General features: G+C 41.6%; 2 protein-coding genes across 11 annotated transcripts; both read right to left on the bottom strand.

Annotated features, from left to right (window-relative positions):
* Nucleotides 1-252: 252 nt before the first annotated feature.
* On the bottom strand, nt 253-4,484 carry LOC125516346 (RNA polymerase II C-terminal domain phosphatase-like 4). 9 transcript variants are annotated; one of them, XM_048681831.1, is made up of 9 exons: nt 4,185-4,309; nt 3,728-3,796; nt 3,525-3,656; nt 2,925-3,058; nt 2,548-2,728; nt 1,505-1,794; nt 1,157-1,336; nt 1,001-1,039; nt 253-810 (listed from the first exon to the last, which is right to left on the bottom strand). In XM_048681831.1, exons 3-9 carry the CDS (start codon nt 3,604-3,606, stop codon nt 463-465), a joined length of 1,254 nt encoding a protein of 417 aa, XP_048537788.1. In that variant the 5' UTR covers nt 3,607-3,656; nt 3,728-3,796; nt 4,185-4,309; the 3' UTR covers nt 253-462. The 9 variants fall into 9 exon arrangements, with proteins under 9 accessions (XP_048537788.1, XP_048537801.1, XP_048537798.1 ...); XM_048681844.1 differs by having other exon boundaries at nt 2,925-3,055; XM_048681841.1 differs by having other exon boundaries at nt 3,525-3,637.
* Nucleotides 4,485-5,256: 772 nt separating this feature from the next.
* On the bottom strand, nt 5,257-10,564 carry LOC125516328 (RNA polymerase II C-terminal domain phosphatase-like 4). Of its 2 annotated transcripts, none has more exons than XM_048681808.1 (8): nt 10,259-10,564; nt 8,739-8,812; nt 8,133-8,266; nt 7,723-7,903; nt 6,506-6,795; nt 6,148-6,336; nt 5,992-6,030; nt 5,257-5,889 (listed from the first exon to the last, which is right to left on the bottom strand). In XM_048681808.1, the coding sequence occupies exons 1-8, from the start codon at nt 10,459-10,461 to the stop codon at nt 5,539-5,541; spliced, it is 1,461 nt and encodes a 486-aa protein (XP_048537765.1). In that variant the 5' UTR covers nt 10,462-10,564; the 3' UTR covers nt 5,257-5,538. The 2 variants fall into 2 exon arrangements, with proteins under 2 accessions (XP_048537765.1, XP_048537770.1); XM_048681813.1 differs by having other exon boundaries at nt 8,133-8,263; nt 10,259-10,538.
* Nucleotides 10,565-19,468: the final 8,904 nt, after the last annotated feature.

Genomic DNA, 19,468 nt, shown 5'->3' with positions numbered 1-19,468 from the left:
TCGTAGTACTCCTTGTACTAAATCAGCCACACTTTAACATGGAAAATTTTCTAAGCACCTACAATGAGGAGCTTGCACTGCTAGATAAAATTAAGATGCTCACATCTTTAAAAGTACCAATGCACGCTTTCAGAAAAGCTTCAGAGCAGAACTAGTCACTCGTTCAACTGTCAACTATTGCTACGGCTGATAAGAGATTCAGACCACCAGGCAGTAGATATACCATAAATAACATACGCATCAGGAAGATCATGTATTAAAATAACTTCCTAATTCCGCGAGAGTAATAACCCAAGATAGATATGTACTTGCGTGGCTACAGACCAACCGTCTATGTCAAGAACACAGCTACGAACTTGTAGTTAAACAAGACCTCTTTTTTTTTTTTACAAAAAACTTTCAATCTATTCATCTTCAATCATGATAGTACACGAACACTATAGACGAGTCAGTTATACTCAGTTACAGGTGGGCATTCTCTGCAACTTTTTCCTTGCCCTTGCCCTCCTTGAGGCCAGGTACAGGGAAATCTTCCTCCGGCTGGCGGTGCCAACGATAATTGCAGGCCTCGATCCAGCGGGGGTGGAGCAAAAACTTCTTGTGTTTGACAGCCCAGCGGGCCTTCTCCGTTCCGGCATGCACGGCGACCACATGCGTAACGCTGGGATCCACCTCCGAGCAGCAAACGGCGCCCAGCTGCTCGGCCATCTTCCACATTATCTGATGCTGCGGCCGGCAATCGGACGGGAACACTCGACTGAAAACCAGTTTGCAGCCCTGCAGTACTTCCTGCCTCACCCTCTTGATTACCTATAAGGAGATGCGTAAGCACACGCAACAATATACTCCCTCCATATCAAAATAAGTGTCTCAACTTTATACTAACTCTAGTACAGAGTTGTACTAAGCTTAAGACACTTATTTTGAGATGGAGGAAGTAGTTAGCAAACAAAAATCTACAACAACAAATGAGACCATGTCACAGACAGTCAAAACCTACCGGTCTTACGTCTCGAGAAGAAAGAGCAGTTTCAACACCCTACAGAAGAGATAGCGCAGAAGCATATGGTTAAACGCTTAAAGGGGTTTATGCACAGGGAGAAGACAGTGTAAAGGAACAGGATGATAAACTGTGATAAAACTGCAAGTAACCTACCAAGTCAAAGAAAATCGTGTGTATGCGCTTCAGGACATCCAAAATTGTAGCCAGAGCACCATCGCTCTCCCTTTCATCCTGCATCAACTCTGACAAAGATTGGCCGCTACGGCGACAGCTCGCAGCGAAATAATGATATCTCTCCATCAGAATCAGGTTTTCTTTATGCTTCTGCCAGACCTGAAAAAAATGTACCATTTAGGTTAGCTCCAGTCATGTAAATGAAATCGATGAGTAATCTTGTAAAACTGGCAACGAATGATCATACTGAAGTCTTCATGTGGAACCAACCAACTTAGCGATAAACTAAATGCATATCAAACATGTTCACCAAATGAAAACACTTACATACTCAGTGTCATCAAGAACCACTGCAAGACTGTCAGCTCCAGGAACCACATCAAGACCTTTCTGGTGCTGTTGAGTGCAGTCAGAGTTAGAAATCACTTTTGAATCAAAATAGACATTGGCAGGGTCAAGAAGCTTTGCTATTTCGATTGCATAAGCCTTGACACCCATGGTGTAGATATACATCTCAAACATATTGCTTGCTTCTTCCAAAAATTTACGGACAAAGGGTCTCAACTTTGTAAGCATGTGCATCCCTTGTAAGGTGAACAAACTTATGTTTGGATCATCTGCATTTAGGGAACGTCAGTGGTTTACCGCAAGTATATACATTATTACTGGATAAGTAACAAAAGGTTTCAACAAGAATGAGTGCAAGTAAGTTGAGGTGGGAGAAAACAACTACATTGTATAAAATGGAAGTCTGACATACAGCGGAACTAAGTACTGCAAGACAGCTACTTTCGTCATATAAAAAGTGTTGATTTTATACTATCATTATCAGTCTACTCATTGACGTCAACAAGAACAATTGAAAGGTTGACCCGTAGATAACAGCAATACGAAGTGGTGCAAACTGCATCGAACCCACTATTCTATGAAAATAAGCAATGACGAGGCACCAAAGATGACTATCTTCCTGGAAAATACAATCTAAACAGAGAGAATAACCATGAACAACGATATGACATTAACAATCTCTTTTTATCGTGTCACTCTATCTGATGGGTGATGGCACAAAATTGTTGGTTAAAGTTGTCAAGCCACTTTGATCACTGATTCGGACATAAAGTGTCAGTACATGTTACAAATTTGCAATGTAGTGAAACTGGTGAACAACAAATCTATCATTTCCTTTCCCCGAAGATTTTGAACAATTTCAAATATATTAGTGTAAAACTGAAATGAGATGATTTCACTCAAAGCAGAGTCACATCCATTTTGCAGAGGCAGTGCCTCCATGTTGACATTCATAAAATCTCACACCGTGTATAGAAACATCTAATAGTTCTCAAAATTTAATGCAAATAGATACAACTTACTTTTTGATGCAGCAGATTGAATTCCTAGGTCCATCTCAGCAGCAGAAATATCATGGAGTCTGGTTGAATTAATCAATGTATGATCCAAATCTAAAATAAGCACCAGTTTTCTTTCACGCAACAGATTCTTCACTTCAGATCCACATAGCCTGTCCCTTTCTGAAGTACTTAGCCACAAACCCTGCATTTAAATAGTTGTTCAGAATCCAAGAAAACACTGAAGGTACTTTGCAAGGGCAAGGAGAAACGGTGGTATAATTATGAAAATCTCAGAATATACTAGAATAACATTGGTTTCAAAATGGGTGATTATGCAATAAAGAAATACCATTATACCTCACATGTTTACAGAGAGAGTCGGAGGTTTATGTACATACCTCGGAGATGTAACCAAAAGGGACTCCTGTAAAATCTTCTTCGTCTTGGTTTTTCCCGCATGTAAAGCAAAGTCCACCAATAAATCCAGTATGTGGAGGACATGTCTTGATTTGAGCATCTTTAACTGAGCCTGCTACAACATGTGTTCAATAATTCCACATATCTTGCCATACCATGCACATTCAATACTCAAGATATAATAAACTGAGCCGAATCCAGAATGCAGTGGCAGTAATATTTCCTTTCATTTTTTTAACACATCATAAGCCATGGTAGGATGTATGGCAAGAAACATGTCAAACAGAAGGCTTAATGAAATACAGAAACGAATGTGACATCATATGTGCATTATACGGAGTGGCAAGATTTAGTTAGACAAGCAAGTCAAAGGCCGAGAGCCTGAGATCGCATGAGTACCCACGAGCCTACAGAACCCATTGACAATTATCATAACAAATACCCCTTATGGAATGGAGTCTGTACTTACAGTTGCATTCAGAAACTGAAGATCTCATATGAAAAATAGATTTAACACAACAATCTCTGTACATGAGCTACTAAAGTTCAATGGCTGCAAAACAGGACTAAAACAAGCATACCAATGGCATCTTCTCCAGACCTTGTTGCTGTTCCTTGATCTTGGTGCTGTTCCTCCACTCTACACCTTTTGTGACTGCACATTTAATGCAGTTGACAGTATCCAGATTCAGTCCTTCATCCACAAATACATACTGTTTCTACCTCAGTACATTGAACCACTTGATGCAGCAATTTTCAGGATGAATGAATTTTATATAAGTACCTACAATACTTCCTCACTTCAATCCTATCATGCCACATTTTCCTTCGAATTGCTTTCGCGAATGAATGACTGAACACAATTTAGATAGATATTTAACAAAATAAGACCGACTATTAATCGTAACTTCATCGATTGTACCTAGGCCTGTTGGGATGACGGTGGCAGAGCCAACATCATTTCCACTGAAAATACAAAAGTGTCTGTTTTGTCATCTGAAGCTTCAGGTGGTGTTAAGACACATCAGATTTACCATGTTTGGCCATAACTTCATCTTATAAAGCCATGTGCTAACGATGGGACAAAAGGCGAAATGGGCCCTTAACTACCACATGCTGGATGAATGGATTGGTTGTCAGATTATGTTGTTTAGATGTGCTGTTGTTCACAGTTTCACGGGAGCTGAATGAGCCCAAGCTGCCAGGCTGAACGATTTTCTATAAGGCGGGGGCGGAGGTACCTTCCGTGCCCTACGGCATCTAGTTCGACCGCCAAATCCTCCTCCTCCTCCTCCGCTTCGTCGTGGCTGGGTGACCCAGGGGGCTCGCCACGGGAGGCGGGGTCAGCAGAAGAGGCCAGCTCGAGCTCCGCGTCCAGGATGTCGGCGAAATCGTCGCCTTCGCTCAGGGAAGACAGGGACGGCGACGGTGACTCGGCGGCGACGCTCATGATCGAAGCTGCGATGTGAGGGCGACGGGGGTAGGGAGGGAGCAATTTGGGTGGGTGGGACTTGGGAGAAGGAAGGAGGACTTGGAAATATGGGGTCGCGGCACAGGGCAAGGCGGCTGCCGTTGAACGTCGGTTAGGACTAGGCCCAGGTCCGTAAGCCTGGTTCAGGTTGGACGCCCGGCATTGCGGGCTTGCGGAGGAGCAAGTGGGTTTCATTCGCGAAGCCCAGTAGGTAAACTGTTTCTTCCATTGTCTCAAAAAAAAAGGACACTGTTTCTTCGATTCGTTGACTGTTTCGATTCGTTTGTTGTTGAAAACAGATGCGTACTGGTATAAAAAAGGGGAAATCATTTCGATAATTAAAAAATGAATTTCAGTGAACTAAATTTTTAAAAAGCGGTTCACTCTAATTTTGGTGAATTAAATTCGAATTACAACGAGGAGGACGGTGGAGATGACCTTGATCCGGATGGATTTGCTGCTGATCCAAAGAAGAATAGAGGAGAAAGCTTTAACACAAGGGAGGATGATCAGTTGTGTGATTGCATGGTTGATCCATGACACGGAGCAAAAGGGCGCAACATTTTGGGCAAACATTCATATTTGGTTCCATGAGCACAAGCATTTTGAGTCCCTATGCCAACAAACTCATCCGCCAGCGTGGGGTAAAGTCACTGAACCATCGATGGTACATCATCCAAGAGGCCGTAAAAAAATTGAAATATATGCTTTCAGAAAGCTGCAGAACAGAGCTTGTCACTCGTTCAACTGTCATCTATTGATATGGCTGATACGAGATTCAGACCAGCAGGCACTACAACATGTAGTACCATAAAGAACATACGCATCAGGGAGACCATATCTTAAAATGCTGCACTTCCTAGTCCGTGAGAGTAAGTAAGAATCTAAGATATACAGTATATAGTTGCGTCGCTACAGACCTACTCGGATAATCAGACCATATCTTAAAATGCTGCACTTCCTATTCCGTGAGAATAAGTAAGAATCTAAGATATACATGGAGTACTTTGTATGTCAGGAACACGCTTACGAAACTTCTTGTCAATCAAGACCTCTCGGATAATCAGCCATTTTTGGGGCTCAGTCAATCAGCTGCGTACATAAAATCTACACGACTCAGTTACTCAATTGCAGGTGGCATCTTCTGTAACCTTTTCCTTGCCCTTGTCCTCCTTGAGGCCAGGTACAGGGAAATCTTCCTCTGGCTGGCGGCGCCAGCGATAATTGCAGGCCTCGATCCAGCGGGGGTGGAGCAAAAACTTCTTGCTGACAGCAGCCCAGCGGGCCTTCTCCGTCCCGGCATGCACGGCGACCACATGGGTAACGCTGGGATCCAGCTCCGAGCAGCAGACTGCGCCCAGCTGCTCGGCCATCTTCCACATTATCTGATCCTGCGGATTGCAATCCGACGGGAACACTCGACTGAAGACTAGCTTGCAGCCCTGGAGTACTTCCTGCCGCACCATCTTGATTACCTGTCACGGAGAAGATAGTAAGCCCAGGCAACAACATTGTGACCAAACAAAATCTACAACAGACAAATGAGACCTTGTCAAACCGACACAGTCAGAACCTACCTGTCTTACGTCTCGAGAGGAAAGAGCAGTTTCAACACCCTACAGAAGAGATGGCGCAGAAGCATATGGTTAAACGCTTACAGAGGTTTATGCACAGGGAGAAGACAGTGTAAGGCAACAGGATGATAAACTCTGATAAAACTGTAAGTAACCTACCGAGTCAAAGAAAATCGTGTGTATGCGCTTCAGGACATCCAGAATTGTAGCCAGAGCACCATCGCTCTCCCTTTCATCTTGCATCATCTCCGACAAAGATTGGTTGCTAAAACCAAACTGGCGACAGCTCGCAGCAAAATAATGATATCTCTCCATCAGAATCAGGTTTTCTTTATGCTTCTGCCAAACCTGAAAAAATTAGTACCATCGAGGTTAAACAGTCGTATAGATGATATCAATAATAAATCTTGTAAAACTGGCAATGAATGATTATACTGTGAAGTCTTCATGGGGAACCAACCAACGTAGCAATAAACTAAATGAATATCAAACATGTTCACCAAACAAAAACACTTACATATTCAGTGTCATCAAGAATGACTGCGACACTGTCAGCTCCGAGGACCACATCAAGACCTTTCTGGTGCCGCTGAGTGCAGTCAGAGTTAGAAATCACTTTTGAATCAAAATAGACATTGCCAGGGTCAAGAAGCTTTGCTATTTCGACTGCATAAGCCTTGTCACCCATGGTATAGATATACAGCTCAAACATACTGCTTGCTTCTTCCAAAAATTTACGGACAAAAGGTCTCAACTTTGTAAGCATATGCATTCCTTGTAATGTGAACAAGCTCCCGTCTGGATCATCTGCATTTAAGGAATGTCAGTGGTTTACCACAAGTATAGGTACAAATTACTGGATAAATAGATAACAAATGGTTTCAACAAGAGTGAAAGCAAATAAGTTGAGGTGCAGGAAAACAAATATATAAAATGGAAGTCTGACATATATTGGAAACCGCAAGTATAATTATAAATTATTACTGGATAACCAAATGTTTCAACAAGAATGAAAGCAAGTAAGCTGAGGTTGGAGAAAACAACTATACAAAATGGAAGTCTGATGTACACTTGGAACTAAGTATTGCAAGACAGCTACTTTCGTCATATAAAAAGTGTTGATTTTATTCTATCCTTATCAGTCTACTTTTTGACGTCAACAAAAACAATTGAGGTTGACCCATAGATAACAGTCATACTAAGTGGTGCAAACTGCATTGAACCCACTATTCTATCAAAATAAGCAATGATGAGGCACCAAAGATGACTATCTTCCTGGAAAATTTTAACCACTAAATCAAACTATAAGGATACAATCTAAACAGAGAAAGTCACTATGAACAACGCCACAAGATTAACTATTCATTTTTATTATGGTGTCACTCTATCTGATGGCACAAAATTGTTGGTTAAAGTTGTAATAATACTTCAAGGTAAACCTAAGATCATATCCTTTTTCTCAAGCAACTTTGACCACCGATTCAAACATAAAGTGTCCATACATGTTACAAATTTGCAATGTAGTGAAACTGGTGAACAAAAAATCTATAATTTCCTTTCCCTGAAGATTTTAAACAATTTCAAATATAATTACAGTGAAATGAGATGATTTCACTCATAGCAGAGTAGCATCTATTTTGCAGAGGCAGTGCCTCCATGTTCATATTCATAATCACACCATGTATAGAAACATCTAAGAGTTCTCAAAATTTAATGCTAATAGATACGACTTACTTTTTGATGCAGCAGATTGAATTCCCAGGTCCATCTCAGCAGCAGAAATATCATGGAGTCTGGTTGAGTTAATCAGTGTATGATCCAGATCTAAAATAAGTACCAGTTTTCTTTCACGCAACAGATTCTTCACTTCAGATCCACGTAGCCTGTCCATTTCTGAAGTACCAAGCCTCAAACCCTGCAGTTAAATAGTTCTTCAAAATCCAAGAAAACACTGAAGGTACTTTGCAAGGATAAGTAGAAACAGTAATATATCTCTGAAAATATCAGAACACATTACAGTGACATTGGTTTAAAAAAACGACACTGGTTTCAAATAGTGGGTGATTATGATTTACACAAGGCAAATGCAACAAAGAAACGCCATTATAACTGTCATGTTTACAGAGAGTCGGAGGTTTATGTACCTTGTGGATGTAACCAAAAGCGACTCCTGGGACATCTTCTTCGTCTTGGCCTTTCCCGCATCTAAAGCATAGTCCACCAAAATATCCAGGATGTGGAGGACATTTCTTGATTTCAGCATCTTTAACTGAGCCTGCTACAACATGTGTCAATAATTCCACATATCTTGCCATATCATGCACATTCAATGCTCAAGATATGATAAACTGAGCTGAATCCAGAATGCAGTAGAAGTAATATTTCCTTTCACTTTTTTAACAGCTCATAAGCCATGGTAGGATGTATGACAAGAAACTTGTCAAACAAAAGGTCCTAATGAAATACAGAAACGAATGTGAAATCATATGTGTATTATACGGAGTGGCAAGATTTAGTTAGACAAGCAAGTCAAAGGCTGAGAGCCTGAGATCGCAGAAGACCCCACGAGACAACAGAACCCACTGACAATTATCATAACATATACCCCTTATGAAATGGAGTCTGTAAACTTGCAATTGCATTCAGAAACTGAGGGTCTCATTCTCATATGAAACATAAATTTAAAACAACAATCTTAGTACAAGAGCTACTAAAGTTCAATGGCTGTAAAACAGGACTAACAAGCATACCAATGGCATCTTCTTCAGGCCTTGTTGCCGTTCCTTGATCTTGGTGATGTTCCTCCACTCTACGCCTTTTGTTACTGCATATTTCATGCAGTTGACAGTAGTCAGATTCATAGTGCAAAATATGCAAAACAAATCATCATGAGTTCTTTGAAAACACATCATCAACCATTCTCATCCCTTGCCTCTCCCCTTCCCCTCAGTATTCAGTTCCTCATCGAGAATTACATAATATTGCTACCTCAGTACATTGAACTATTTGATGCGGCAATTTTCGGGATGAATGAATTTTATGCAACTACGTATACATGCTTGCTCACGAAAATCCTATCATGTCAAATTTTCCTTCAAATTGTTTTCGTGAATCAACGATTGAATAGAATTTAGATATATATTAAACAAAATAAGATCAATTATTAACCATAACTTGGATCATTTGCCACGCTTTATTTGGGGACTTGATGATTTGCCCCACTTTAGTTAGGATTGGATCATTTGCCCCATTTTTCTTTTTCCTTTAGATCATTTGCCCTAAGTCATGTATTAATGAATTATTAATTGTTATAATTCAGCAAATGGACGTGGAATGACCTTTATGCCCTCTGATAGTTTTGCTATTTCTCTGCCTAATCTTCTCTCTACCTGGATCGACGGAAGGAGTACCACTGTTCGTAAACTCATATATCTGCTGGGAGTAGAAGAGGGGCTAGGGGGACGACCTGCAACCACGTACGCAGCCCCGGGCACAAGCCCAATACGCCCACTCGCCGTGTACTCTCCGGCGAAACTACCTGCAGAGCTGACTCGAGTACTCAACCGATGCTTTTCTAGTTTTCTTGGAGGCTAACTCCTCACGTAGCTCGCGTACATATACAGTATGTAGATATACACGATCCGCCGGCAGCAGAAGTCACGAAACGCACACAGCATGGGGCATAATCTTATTTCTCTGGTCTGCTGTTTGATTATTGGGAGATTACAAAACTGATATAGGGGCATAAAGGACATTCCACGTCCATCTACTGAATTACAATAAGTAAGAATTCATTAAAACGGGTAATAGGGCAAATGATCAAAAGGTTAAGGAAAAATGGGGCAAATGATCTAATCTAAACTAAAACGGGGCAAATCAGCAAATCTCCAAATAAAGTGTGGCAAATCATCCAATCTCCCATTCATGGATTGTACCAGAGCCAGCATCATTTCCCCTGAACAATACAATTTACAGAAGTGTTTGTTTAGTCATCTGAAGCTTCAGGTTGTGTGAAGTCACATCAGATTTACCAAGTTTAGTCATAACTTCATCCTAAAAACCCATATGCTAACGATGAGACAAGGCGAAAGGGGCCCTTAACTACCACATGCTGAATGGACGGCTTTCCACACGGGAGCAATCTTACTGGTCATCAGATTATGTTGATTAGATGTGCTGCTGTTCACAGTTTCAGGGGAGCTGAATGAGCCGAAGCTGCCAGGCTCAACGATTTGGTAGAAAGCGGGGGCGGAGTACCGAATGCGCGTACCTTCCCTGCCCCACGGCGTCTAGTTCGACCACCAAGTCCTCCTCCTCCTCTTCGTCGTCGCTGGGTGACCCGGGGGGCTCGCCAGGGGAGGCGGAGTCAGCGGCAGAGGCGAGCTCGAGCTCCGCGTCCAGGATGTCAGCGAAATCGTCGTCTTCGCTGAGGGAAGACAGGGACGGCGACGGGGACTCGGCGGCGACGCTCATGATCGAAGCCGCGACGGTGAGGGCGACGGGGGAGGGGAGCAATTTGGGTGGGTTGGAAAGTCCAGAGAAGGAAGGAGGACTTGGGTGGGTCGGCACCTGCAAGGCCGCGGTACAGTTCTTTGGGCTTGCGGTTGAACGTAGGTTAGGCCTAGGCCCAGATCCGTGTAAGTCCGGTCCAGATATCTTTCTGGTTGCTGCTGCAGCGCCATTTTGGGCTTATGAGACTCATCGAAATCACTAATTAAGGAGTACTCGTTGCAAAGGGAAAAGAATTCTATGATGAATGATACGTGGCATTTACAAATCACAAAACATCCCCCATCCTTCACTTAAAATCAGGGGGAGAGAGATTAGATGCTTTGTGATTTGTGAATGCCACGTGTCATCTATCAGGATGGGTCTCACCTGCTAACCGTGAGACCTGGTCTCATATAATTTTTTTCCAGGTCGCGACAAGTGGCGCACATGCAGCGCGCCACTTGTCGCAACCTAAGAGTTTTCTCTTTTTTCGTACATTCGTTTATTCAAAACGTTTTATCTCTTAAACCGTGCGTCCAAATCTCGAACCGTTTTCACCATTGGACTCCTCACGTCGAGATCTTCAAAACTAGATCCATGTTGATAGGTTTTGACAAACTTTTTTTCACGAAAAAAACTGGATAAAAAAACCGGGCGAAAAAACCGAACCGGAAGCACGGTTTTTTTCCCTTTCGAAAGAGGCACGCCCGTGCCTCTCGCGAAATCAGAACCGTGCCTCTCGTGCAAGCAAAACCGTGACTCTCGTGGAAGGAAAAAAATAGAAAACGCATTTTTTTTCGTTTTCGAGAGGCACGCCCGTGACTCTCGCGGAAGCAAAACCGTGACTCTCGTGAAAGAAAAAAAACAGAAAACGCGTATTTTTTTCCCTTTCAGAGAGGTACAGCCGTGATTTTCGCGTAAGCACAACCATGCCTCTCGCGGAAGCAAAACCGTGACTCTCACGAAAGAAAAAAAAACAAAAAACGCGTTTTGTTTTTCCCTTTCTGAGAGGCACGGCCGTGACTCTCGCAAAAGCACAACCGTGCCTCTCACGAAAAAAAAACCGTGACTCTCGCAAAAGAAAAAAAAAACAAAAAACGCATTTTTTTTTCCGTTTTCAAAAGACACGGCGGTGACTCTCGATAAAGCACAACCGTGCCTCTCACGGAATAAAAGCCGTGACTTTTGCGAAAGGAAAAAAAAGAAAACGCAATGAAAAGCTAAGAAAGACCGGGGAAAAACCAAAACGTCGAAAAAATCCGGGAAAAAACCCGTTTAAAAAGCCGAAAACGTGTGTGGAAAAATAAAATAAAAATCCAAAGAGAGCGTCCAGAGCGTGACACGTGACGAATGGCTGAGAGCCCGCCAAGTGGCGCTGATCGTTATGAGGCTTCCGAAGGAGCGCTCGTTAGCTAGTTGCTCCAGAGACTCACGCCAAATGCAAACATTACGGTGGTGCTCGGAGAACATAGACCTGAAAAGAGTACATGTTGCTACTGAATATCTGAGAGTCGTTCGGAAAATCAAAGCGCCAAAGAACCCCGGAGGACATTGTATTGTGTTTCACGAAAGGTAAACATTTGTGGCCGGACGACCGGCTAACAACTCAGCCGGTCGCGCGCGGCTTGTTGGATTGCCCTATCGCACGTTTCAAAACACGTCGATCAATTGGCTGCGCACCATGTGCCTGTGTGAGACCCAGCACCGCTCAGCGATCTTATCCCCTCCCATCGTCTTCAACGCTCGACCACATACGACTGTGGTCTTCCACCCTCCTCTCCCTCGCTGCCCCTTGCCTTTTGCAGCGACAAGCCGGCCGTCGCGCCATGAATCTAATCAACTGCTCGGGCATGGCCTCTTTCTCTCCTCACCTCTCCTCCACCCTTCCCCCACCTCCTCCCTCCCCTGCACCCGCGCCGCAGCATCAAGATGCTGCAGAGGGACGCCTGCAACGGGACGTGTGCTGCTTGCTGCGGCGATTGTGCAGCCCGGGAGAGACGCCCATGACGGGCTATTACTTTTCTGCTGCCACGCCGGTTGTAGCTTTTCCACTAGCTGGTTCCATCTTTTTGATTGTTCTGTTTGAACCCACCAATCCCTTTGTTTTCGCTGGAAATCGGCATCATCATTTTGCTACGACCGGCGAGGACTTTTGCTGGAACCGGTGTCTGCGGTTGCTGCAACATGCAAGGCGACGTGCCCACGGTGCTGGAATTGCAGCGTGCTTAATGGCGACTTGGTTTTTGCTGGAACCAGCGTAAACTTTTGCTGGAACCAGCTAGTTACTTAGCTACAGTCAGACTGTTGGGATTTTTGCTACTATGCTTTTTTGCTGGAACCAGTGTCAATTTTTGCTGGAACCGGCTATTCCTTTGCTACAATCAGATATTTTTTGGATTTTTGCTGCTATGGTTGTTTGCTGGAACCAGTGTCAAAATTTGCTGGAACCGGCTTTATGTTGTGCTTCAACTGACCATAAGAGATTTTTTGTTCGCTGAGCTTTTTCACTGGAAGTTTGGAACACGAGGTGCTAGTAGATGACGACGGCTAGCGGGATCCGATGACTCGAGCGATGCTGCAGCATCCACGTGTTGGAACCGACGATCCGATGACTCGAGCGATGCTGCAGCATCCACGTGTTGGAACCGACCGACGTCAGAGCTGCATCTAAGGGATTTTTGTTGCAAAATCGACGGGATTTTGTTACCGGTGGCAACGACAAGCATCGGCGGCGAGCATCTACAGCAAGGCAGTGACCATCGACGATGAGGCAAGCAAGGGGAGGGGCGGATGGGGAGGTGGCTGCCAGAGACATCCGTCATTCTTTTTTTTTTTTTGCAAAGCGACAGTTAGGGAAAAGGATAAGAAGGGGGATCGGGCGGCTAGAAAACCACCAGATCGAATGGCTGGGGGCGGACCGGCCGAAAGTTTAGACCGGTCCGCCGGCGCCTATCATTGCCCTTCACGAAATCAAAGAGCAACACAATTTATTTAGTGCTTGTACTTTTAGCCATAAACAAACGTGGGTAGGCACATAAGCTAGCACATATGGTTACGTCTCTCGATATAACTAGGCGTGGTTTAATGCATCACCTACTCATTTATGTATCCCTATAAACATTAAACTTATGCAATAAAATGCGCTGTGATTAAAAGAAACAAATGAAGGGCAAAGATGTGTCCACCATTCTAATCGTTAATCTTCAGAATATTTGGCTAGAGATAAATGCTCGAGTCTTTGACAATAAATTTTCACTAGTTCAGAGGGTGGTCGACGTGGCGGTAGATGAGCATAGGTTGTCGATCAGAGCTAAGCGGCATCATGCAAACCACTATGAGCAGTAGGCATGTAGGATGACTTGTGTGGCGGTGTGGATGTCTATCTTGGGATGACACGAGCATGTTTCTTGTTATGCACAGATCTTGTGTACGCAGCTCTTTTCTTTTTAACGAAAACAACAGGCAACAATTGTTGCTTAAAAAAACACGATATCCTTTCTGAAAAGATGACCAGGTTGATGTTTTGAAAAAAGAGGGAGCGCCTATACAATGCTTCCCGCGCCCCGGAGAGACTGTCGCTTACGTGATCTCAAGATGGTCTGCGACAAATTAGCTTTGATCGCTATCAATACCAATTCTACACCAACAACTACCTTTGACTCCAATCTTACACAAGGCGATTTACTTTTTATTTTGGTCATTTTTATTAAAATGAGTTTTCTGAATTTTAAGAAACCTTTATTATGGAATAATAATATAATTGTAAAAATTCATGACTTTGAATAATGTTAATGAATTTGAAATAAAAAATAATGATTAAAAAATCATGAACTCATAAAAGTTCATGAATTTGAAAAAATCTTGTGAGTTTGAAAACAGGCTTGTGAATTTTAAAAAAAGTAATGATTTTCAGAAATTCGTGATCTGAAAAGAATTCATGAATTTTGAAAGTTCACATAATTCAGAACAGATTCATATACTAAAAACATTCAGAATTTTCATGAATTCAAAATTATTAAAAATTCAAGAAAAGTTCATGAAATTTGGAAAGACAATGGTCAAATTAGAGAAAAAGTTCACGAATTTTAAAAAAGTTCAAATTTTGAAGAGATCGGAAAACTGAAAAATGTTCACGATTTGAAAAATAAAATAAAAAATCACGAAAAAAAGCCCACTCATTTGTAAAAAATGGCAAAAAAAGAAAATACAAACAAGAAAAGATGAAAATAAAAAATGAAGCAAAAAGTAAAAATAAAAACCATGTATATGGTACTTAAAACATATACATTATAAAATATAATTGACATTTTTATAATACACTATAAAGTATTTGTATAATTCAAAAAATGTAGATTAAATTTTAAGAAATATCCATGCATTTTGAAAATATGTTCGTTTTAAAAATATTTATACAATCTAGAAAATAAACGTTCCATACCATTCAGGAAAATATTTCAACGTGTATTTCCAAAATGTTCGACACATATTCCAAAAAAATATTTACGAACCTGAATTTATAAAAAATATTAATAATGTATTTGAAAAATGTAAATGTGTATGAAATGCTTTATATTTATGCCAAAATTGTACAATGTGTATGAAAGAATTGACATCAAAACATATGTGAAAAAATGCTAATCATTTATTTGAAAAATATTAAAATGTATACAAAAAATATAAGATGTTTACGAAATACAGATATGTGATGAAAAAAATGAAATAATTAAAAAACACTGAAGACTAAGAAAGAAACAAAGAAAACAAATGAAAAAAAGAAAATCCATAGAATACCGGAAAACACCGCTGCAAACAGTGAAAAACAATAAAGAAACCGCAGAGAGAAAAAACTCAGACTCCGCAACTACAGTAATAATAGTGGGCTGCCCAGTAGCGCGCAGCTGAAGGCGAGACAATGCTCCATCTTGAAACGGATGATACATGGAGCCACTAGTTAACGAGCGCTTCTTCGGGAGCCTCGCAACAATCAGCGTTATTTGATGCGCTCTTAACCATTCATCATGTGCCACGTTTTGGGCATTCTCTCCGGATTTTGTTTTTTTATATTTTTCCGCATAGGTTTTCGGCTATTTATATAGGGTTTTTTTTTCTGGTTTTTTCGTTGTTTTGGTTTATCACCCGTCTTCCTTAGCTTTTCGATCAAAAAAATATTTTTTGCGCGAAAAACGTGTTTTTTTTCTTTCGCGAGAGTCAGGGCCGTGCCTCTCGGAAACGAAAAAAAATACGTCTTCTGTTTTTTTTTCCTTTCGCGAGAGTCACGATTTTGTTTCCGTGAGAGGCACGGTTGTGCTTTCGCGAGAATCAAGGCCGTGCCTTTCAGAAACGAAAAAAATGTGTTTTCTTTTTTTTTCTTTTCGCGAAAGTCACATTTTTGCTTTCACGAGAGGCACGATTGTGCTTTCGCGAGAGTCACGGCCGTACCACTCGAAAACGAAAAAAAATTGTGTTTTTTGTCTTTTTCTTTCGCGAGAGTCACAGTTTTGTTTCCGCAAGAGGCACGGGTGTGCTTTCGCGAGAGTCACGGCCGTGCCTTCTCGGAAATGAAAAAAAATGTGTTTTCTCTTCTTTTTTTTCCTTTCGTGAGAGTCACGGTTTTGCTTTCGCGAGAGGCACGGTTGTGATTTCGTGAGAGACATGGACGTGCCTTTTTCGGAAATGAAAAAAACTAGTGCTCCCGGTTCAGTTTTTTTGTGGAAAAAAAGTTCGTTAAACATATCAACATAGAATCTAGTTTTGAAAATCTCGACGCGAGAAATGCAACGGTGAAAGCGGTTTAAGATTTGGACGCACGGGTTAAGAGATAAAACGTTTTGAATAAGCAGATCTACGAAAAAAGGAAAAACTCCTAGATTGCGACAAATGGCATGCTGCATATGCGTCACTTGTCACAACCTAAAGAGTTAGAGTGATATTTGCAATAAGTAGTCCTCAATTAGTGATTTTGATAATACATAACTCTGGCAGTCGAGATGGACGATCAACTTTGTTACACTTGTGGGCTTGCGCCCTCGACAATTCACATTGTTGTTCTGGCCTAGGCTAATACTCCTACACGGATCATCAAAACGAACACACCAATATCCGTAGACAAGTTTGGGCGTGTTAGTGGATTGGGATAGGTGAGCCGGCCATTTAACAAACGTCCGCCCTTGGTCCAACCTTCTCCATTTGATATGCATATCTAGATCAATGCCAATTTAAACACATGTTTTTAATAGTTGCAAACATATGTAATCACAATCAAAAAGCACCTGATGTTCAATAAGCTTTTACATCTAACCGATCCTAAAAGTTGCCGGTCCGATTGTCCGTGACAAAAACGCCCTTCTCTGGCTCTAGTTCGAATGTCCACAACAACCTCACTCTTTGCACACTCTAAGGGCATTTCTAACCGATCACTTAAAAAATAGAGTAAACGTCGGAGTAAACCTTAGTGGAGTATATTTACACCACAAAGTTTTAGTCACACCTAGCTGATTCCCTATATACAACAGAGTAAAACTTTATTCTTGGTTTATTCATTTCGTCAAACACTTGTCAAGCACAATCGCCATCACAAACATTCTCCATAAAGCAATAGAAATCAAACCCTCTCTGGAATTGACCAAGCAAATGTAACATCTCAAATTTCCAATTTGAAATGTTATACATTAGATCATCATTGCATATCATATTTTATTTTGCATTTTGGTTGATCCTAGAAATCCTAAGCAACTCAAGGACCCACGGAGAGAGTTGGGGGTTTCGTTATTTTCATATTTGAGTTTTCTCAAATTTTGAGAATAGGATCATTTGATTTTATTTATTTTATCATCAATTATTTCTATTACAAAAATATGAGAGAGGGAATAAAATGACTTTACCAAAATAAAGAAATATTGAGGATCAAATAATAAAATCAAATAAGATTTTATTTTGGAGTTTTTCGGTGTTTTATTTGAATTTAGGAAAAATGTGCGTTTTTCAAAATTGCATTTAGGTCTCAAATAAATGTTCACCTTGTGCGGCTTGATTTTAGAAGTCCGTGAAAATTTATTTCGGAATTTTTGGAGTCCGTTTTGTATTTCTTTTTATTTTTCTTCTGCGCGTAATTATTTAAAAAAACGAGCCAACCTAGGGGCCGTGTCCGACTAGGACTCCTGCCCCGTTAGGCTTTATAAGCCAGCCCACCCCGGCCGAACCCTAGCCCCAGCCCCGCCGCCGCCGCCGCCGCCGCGCCTCGCCACCCGTGCCGCCGCCGCCCGCCGCCGCCCGCCGCCGCCGCCGCACGCTCGCCGAGGTTCGTCGCCGCCTTGAAATCTGTGCCCGTTTTTTTAGAAAACCGATCGGTTTTCCGTCGGTTTTTTTTTCTAGTTTCGGTTTTTTTAAATAGATCGGTTTTTCCGGTTTATTTAAATAGTGAGCGTTCGTCCGTTCGATCGTTCTAGCGAACGTTCGTCGTTTTTCTTTTTCTCAGATTAAATCCGTGATTTTTCTGATCGCGATTCCTGATCCGATTTTCGTTTTAGTTTAACTTTTCGCCCGTTTATCGGAATCAGGCGATTCAAGCGCCTGGAATTTTGTCTCGAAACCCTCTATCTGTTTAACCAACTTAAACAAGATTTTGCTACTGTAAAATTTGCACTAGATCCAGATTAGTAGAACGAAGTTGTTTTCTTTCGCCGTTTGACTTTCGTTGCTTCGTTCGATTTGATTCTTTTTGCCAACCGGAGTTCTTAAGTTGAACCTTCTGGTTAGATCTCTTATTTGCGTTTTACCCGTGAATTAGATGAGTACTTATTGTATGCTTGTTTGTTTGTCTGCGATAGAATACCCGGAGTGCGCCGCCTGTTACTTCGAATCTCTAGGTTTCGCGGATCATCAGCAAGGCAAGGAACACTTTGATCATATTTTTCCTACTACCCAGTTTTATTGCATTAAATCAATCCTCACACATTGCATGATTAGGATCTAATTAAATTGTGGGATGGAAAGTAGTTGAGGTAGTACCTATTACCTGTTTATTATCAAATCTTTGAGAGTTACTTCTACGTTTGCTTATTATGCCATGCTATGCTAGTAGACGTGGATTGGGTGAGTGATATCCATGACAGATGTGAGTTTGTTAATTAATGGTTTATCTAAGGTGGCAATTTAAACACACATCTGGGTGGATTGAGGCACCTGGGTATTCCAGGACTTGCCTGTTTTCTTTTGGACCGCCACCCAGGCTCAAAGGGATCATGAGACTATTCATACTAGAAACTTCCGTGTGCAGCCACAAGCTATTATGGGCTCTAGCATAGTTGACTAAGTCGTGCGAACTCTTACAGTGGTAGACTAGCAGATGTAGGGGATGTAGGTGGTACGGTCTACCCGATCGTAAGATGCTAGTGCTTCTGAAAGACTATGTCTCGGTCATCCGTCTTCTCAAACACCATGTAGTGCGAGAAACCAAACGGAGGCGATCGAGTCTTGTGGGGAAAAGTGCGCAAACCTCTGCAGAGTGTAATAAACTAATCATGATTAGCCGTGTCCCCGGTTATGGACATCTTGAGTATCTAGTACCTGGATTATCATGTGAATCTCAACATGTTACTCTAAATTAATTTTGTTGGGTTTTATTTAATGATGATGCTTAATTGGGATTGAGAATGCTGTCAACCATTCTCAATGTTTAACAACTATCATGATAGATACATAAATTTTATTCCTTTGAAGTAGGGAAAAATTGGCTTTACGCAAAACTGTAACCATAGAGCTTTTCACCAGCCAAATATGCATATAGTATAGCTGTTTCATTCCATTACTCTTTATGTGTTACCTTGCCAGCATATTCCATGTGCTGACCCGTTTTTTGGCTGCAACGTTAATGTTGCAGACTTTTCAGACGATGATTAAGGAGTTTTTAGGTCGTGGTTCTATACTCAGTGATGCCGTTGGAGTTGATGGACTCACTTATCTTCCAAGCCTTCCGCTGTTATCGTTATTA

The sequence above is a fragment of the Triticum urartu genome, chromosome 1 (assembly GCF_003073215.2).
Source record: "Triticum urartu cultivar G1812 chromosome 1, Tu2.1, whole genome shotgun sequence".
NCBI lineage: Eukaryota > Viridiplantae > Streptophyta > Magnoliopsida > Poales > Poaceae > Triticum > Triticum urartu.
This window is presented reverse-complemented; position numbering and strand designations above follow the sequence as displayed.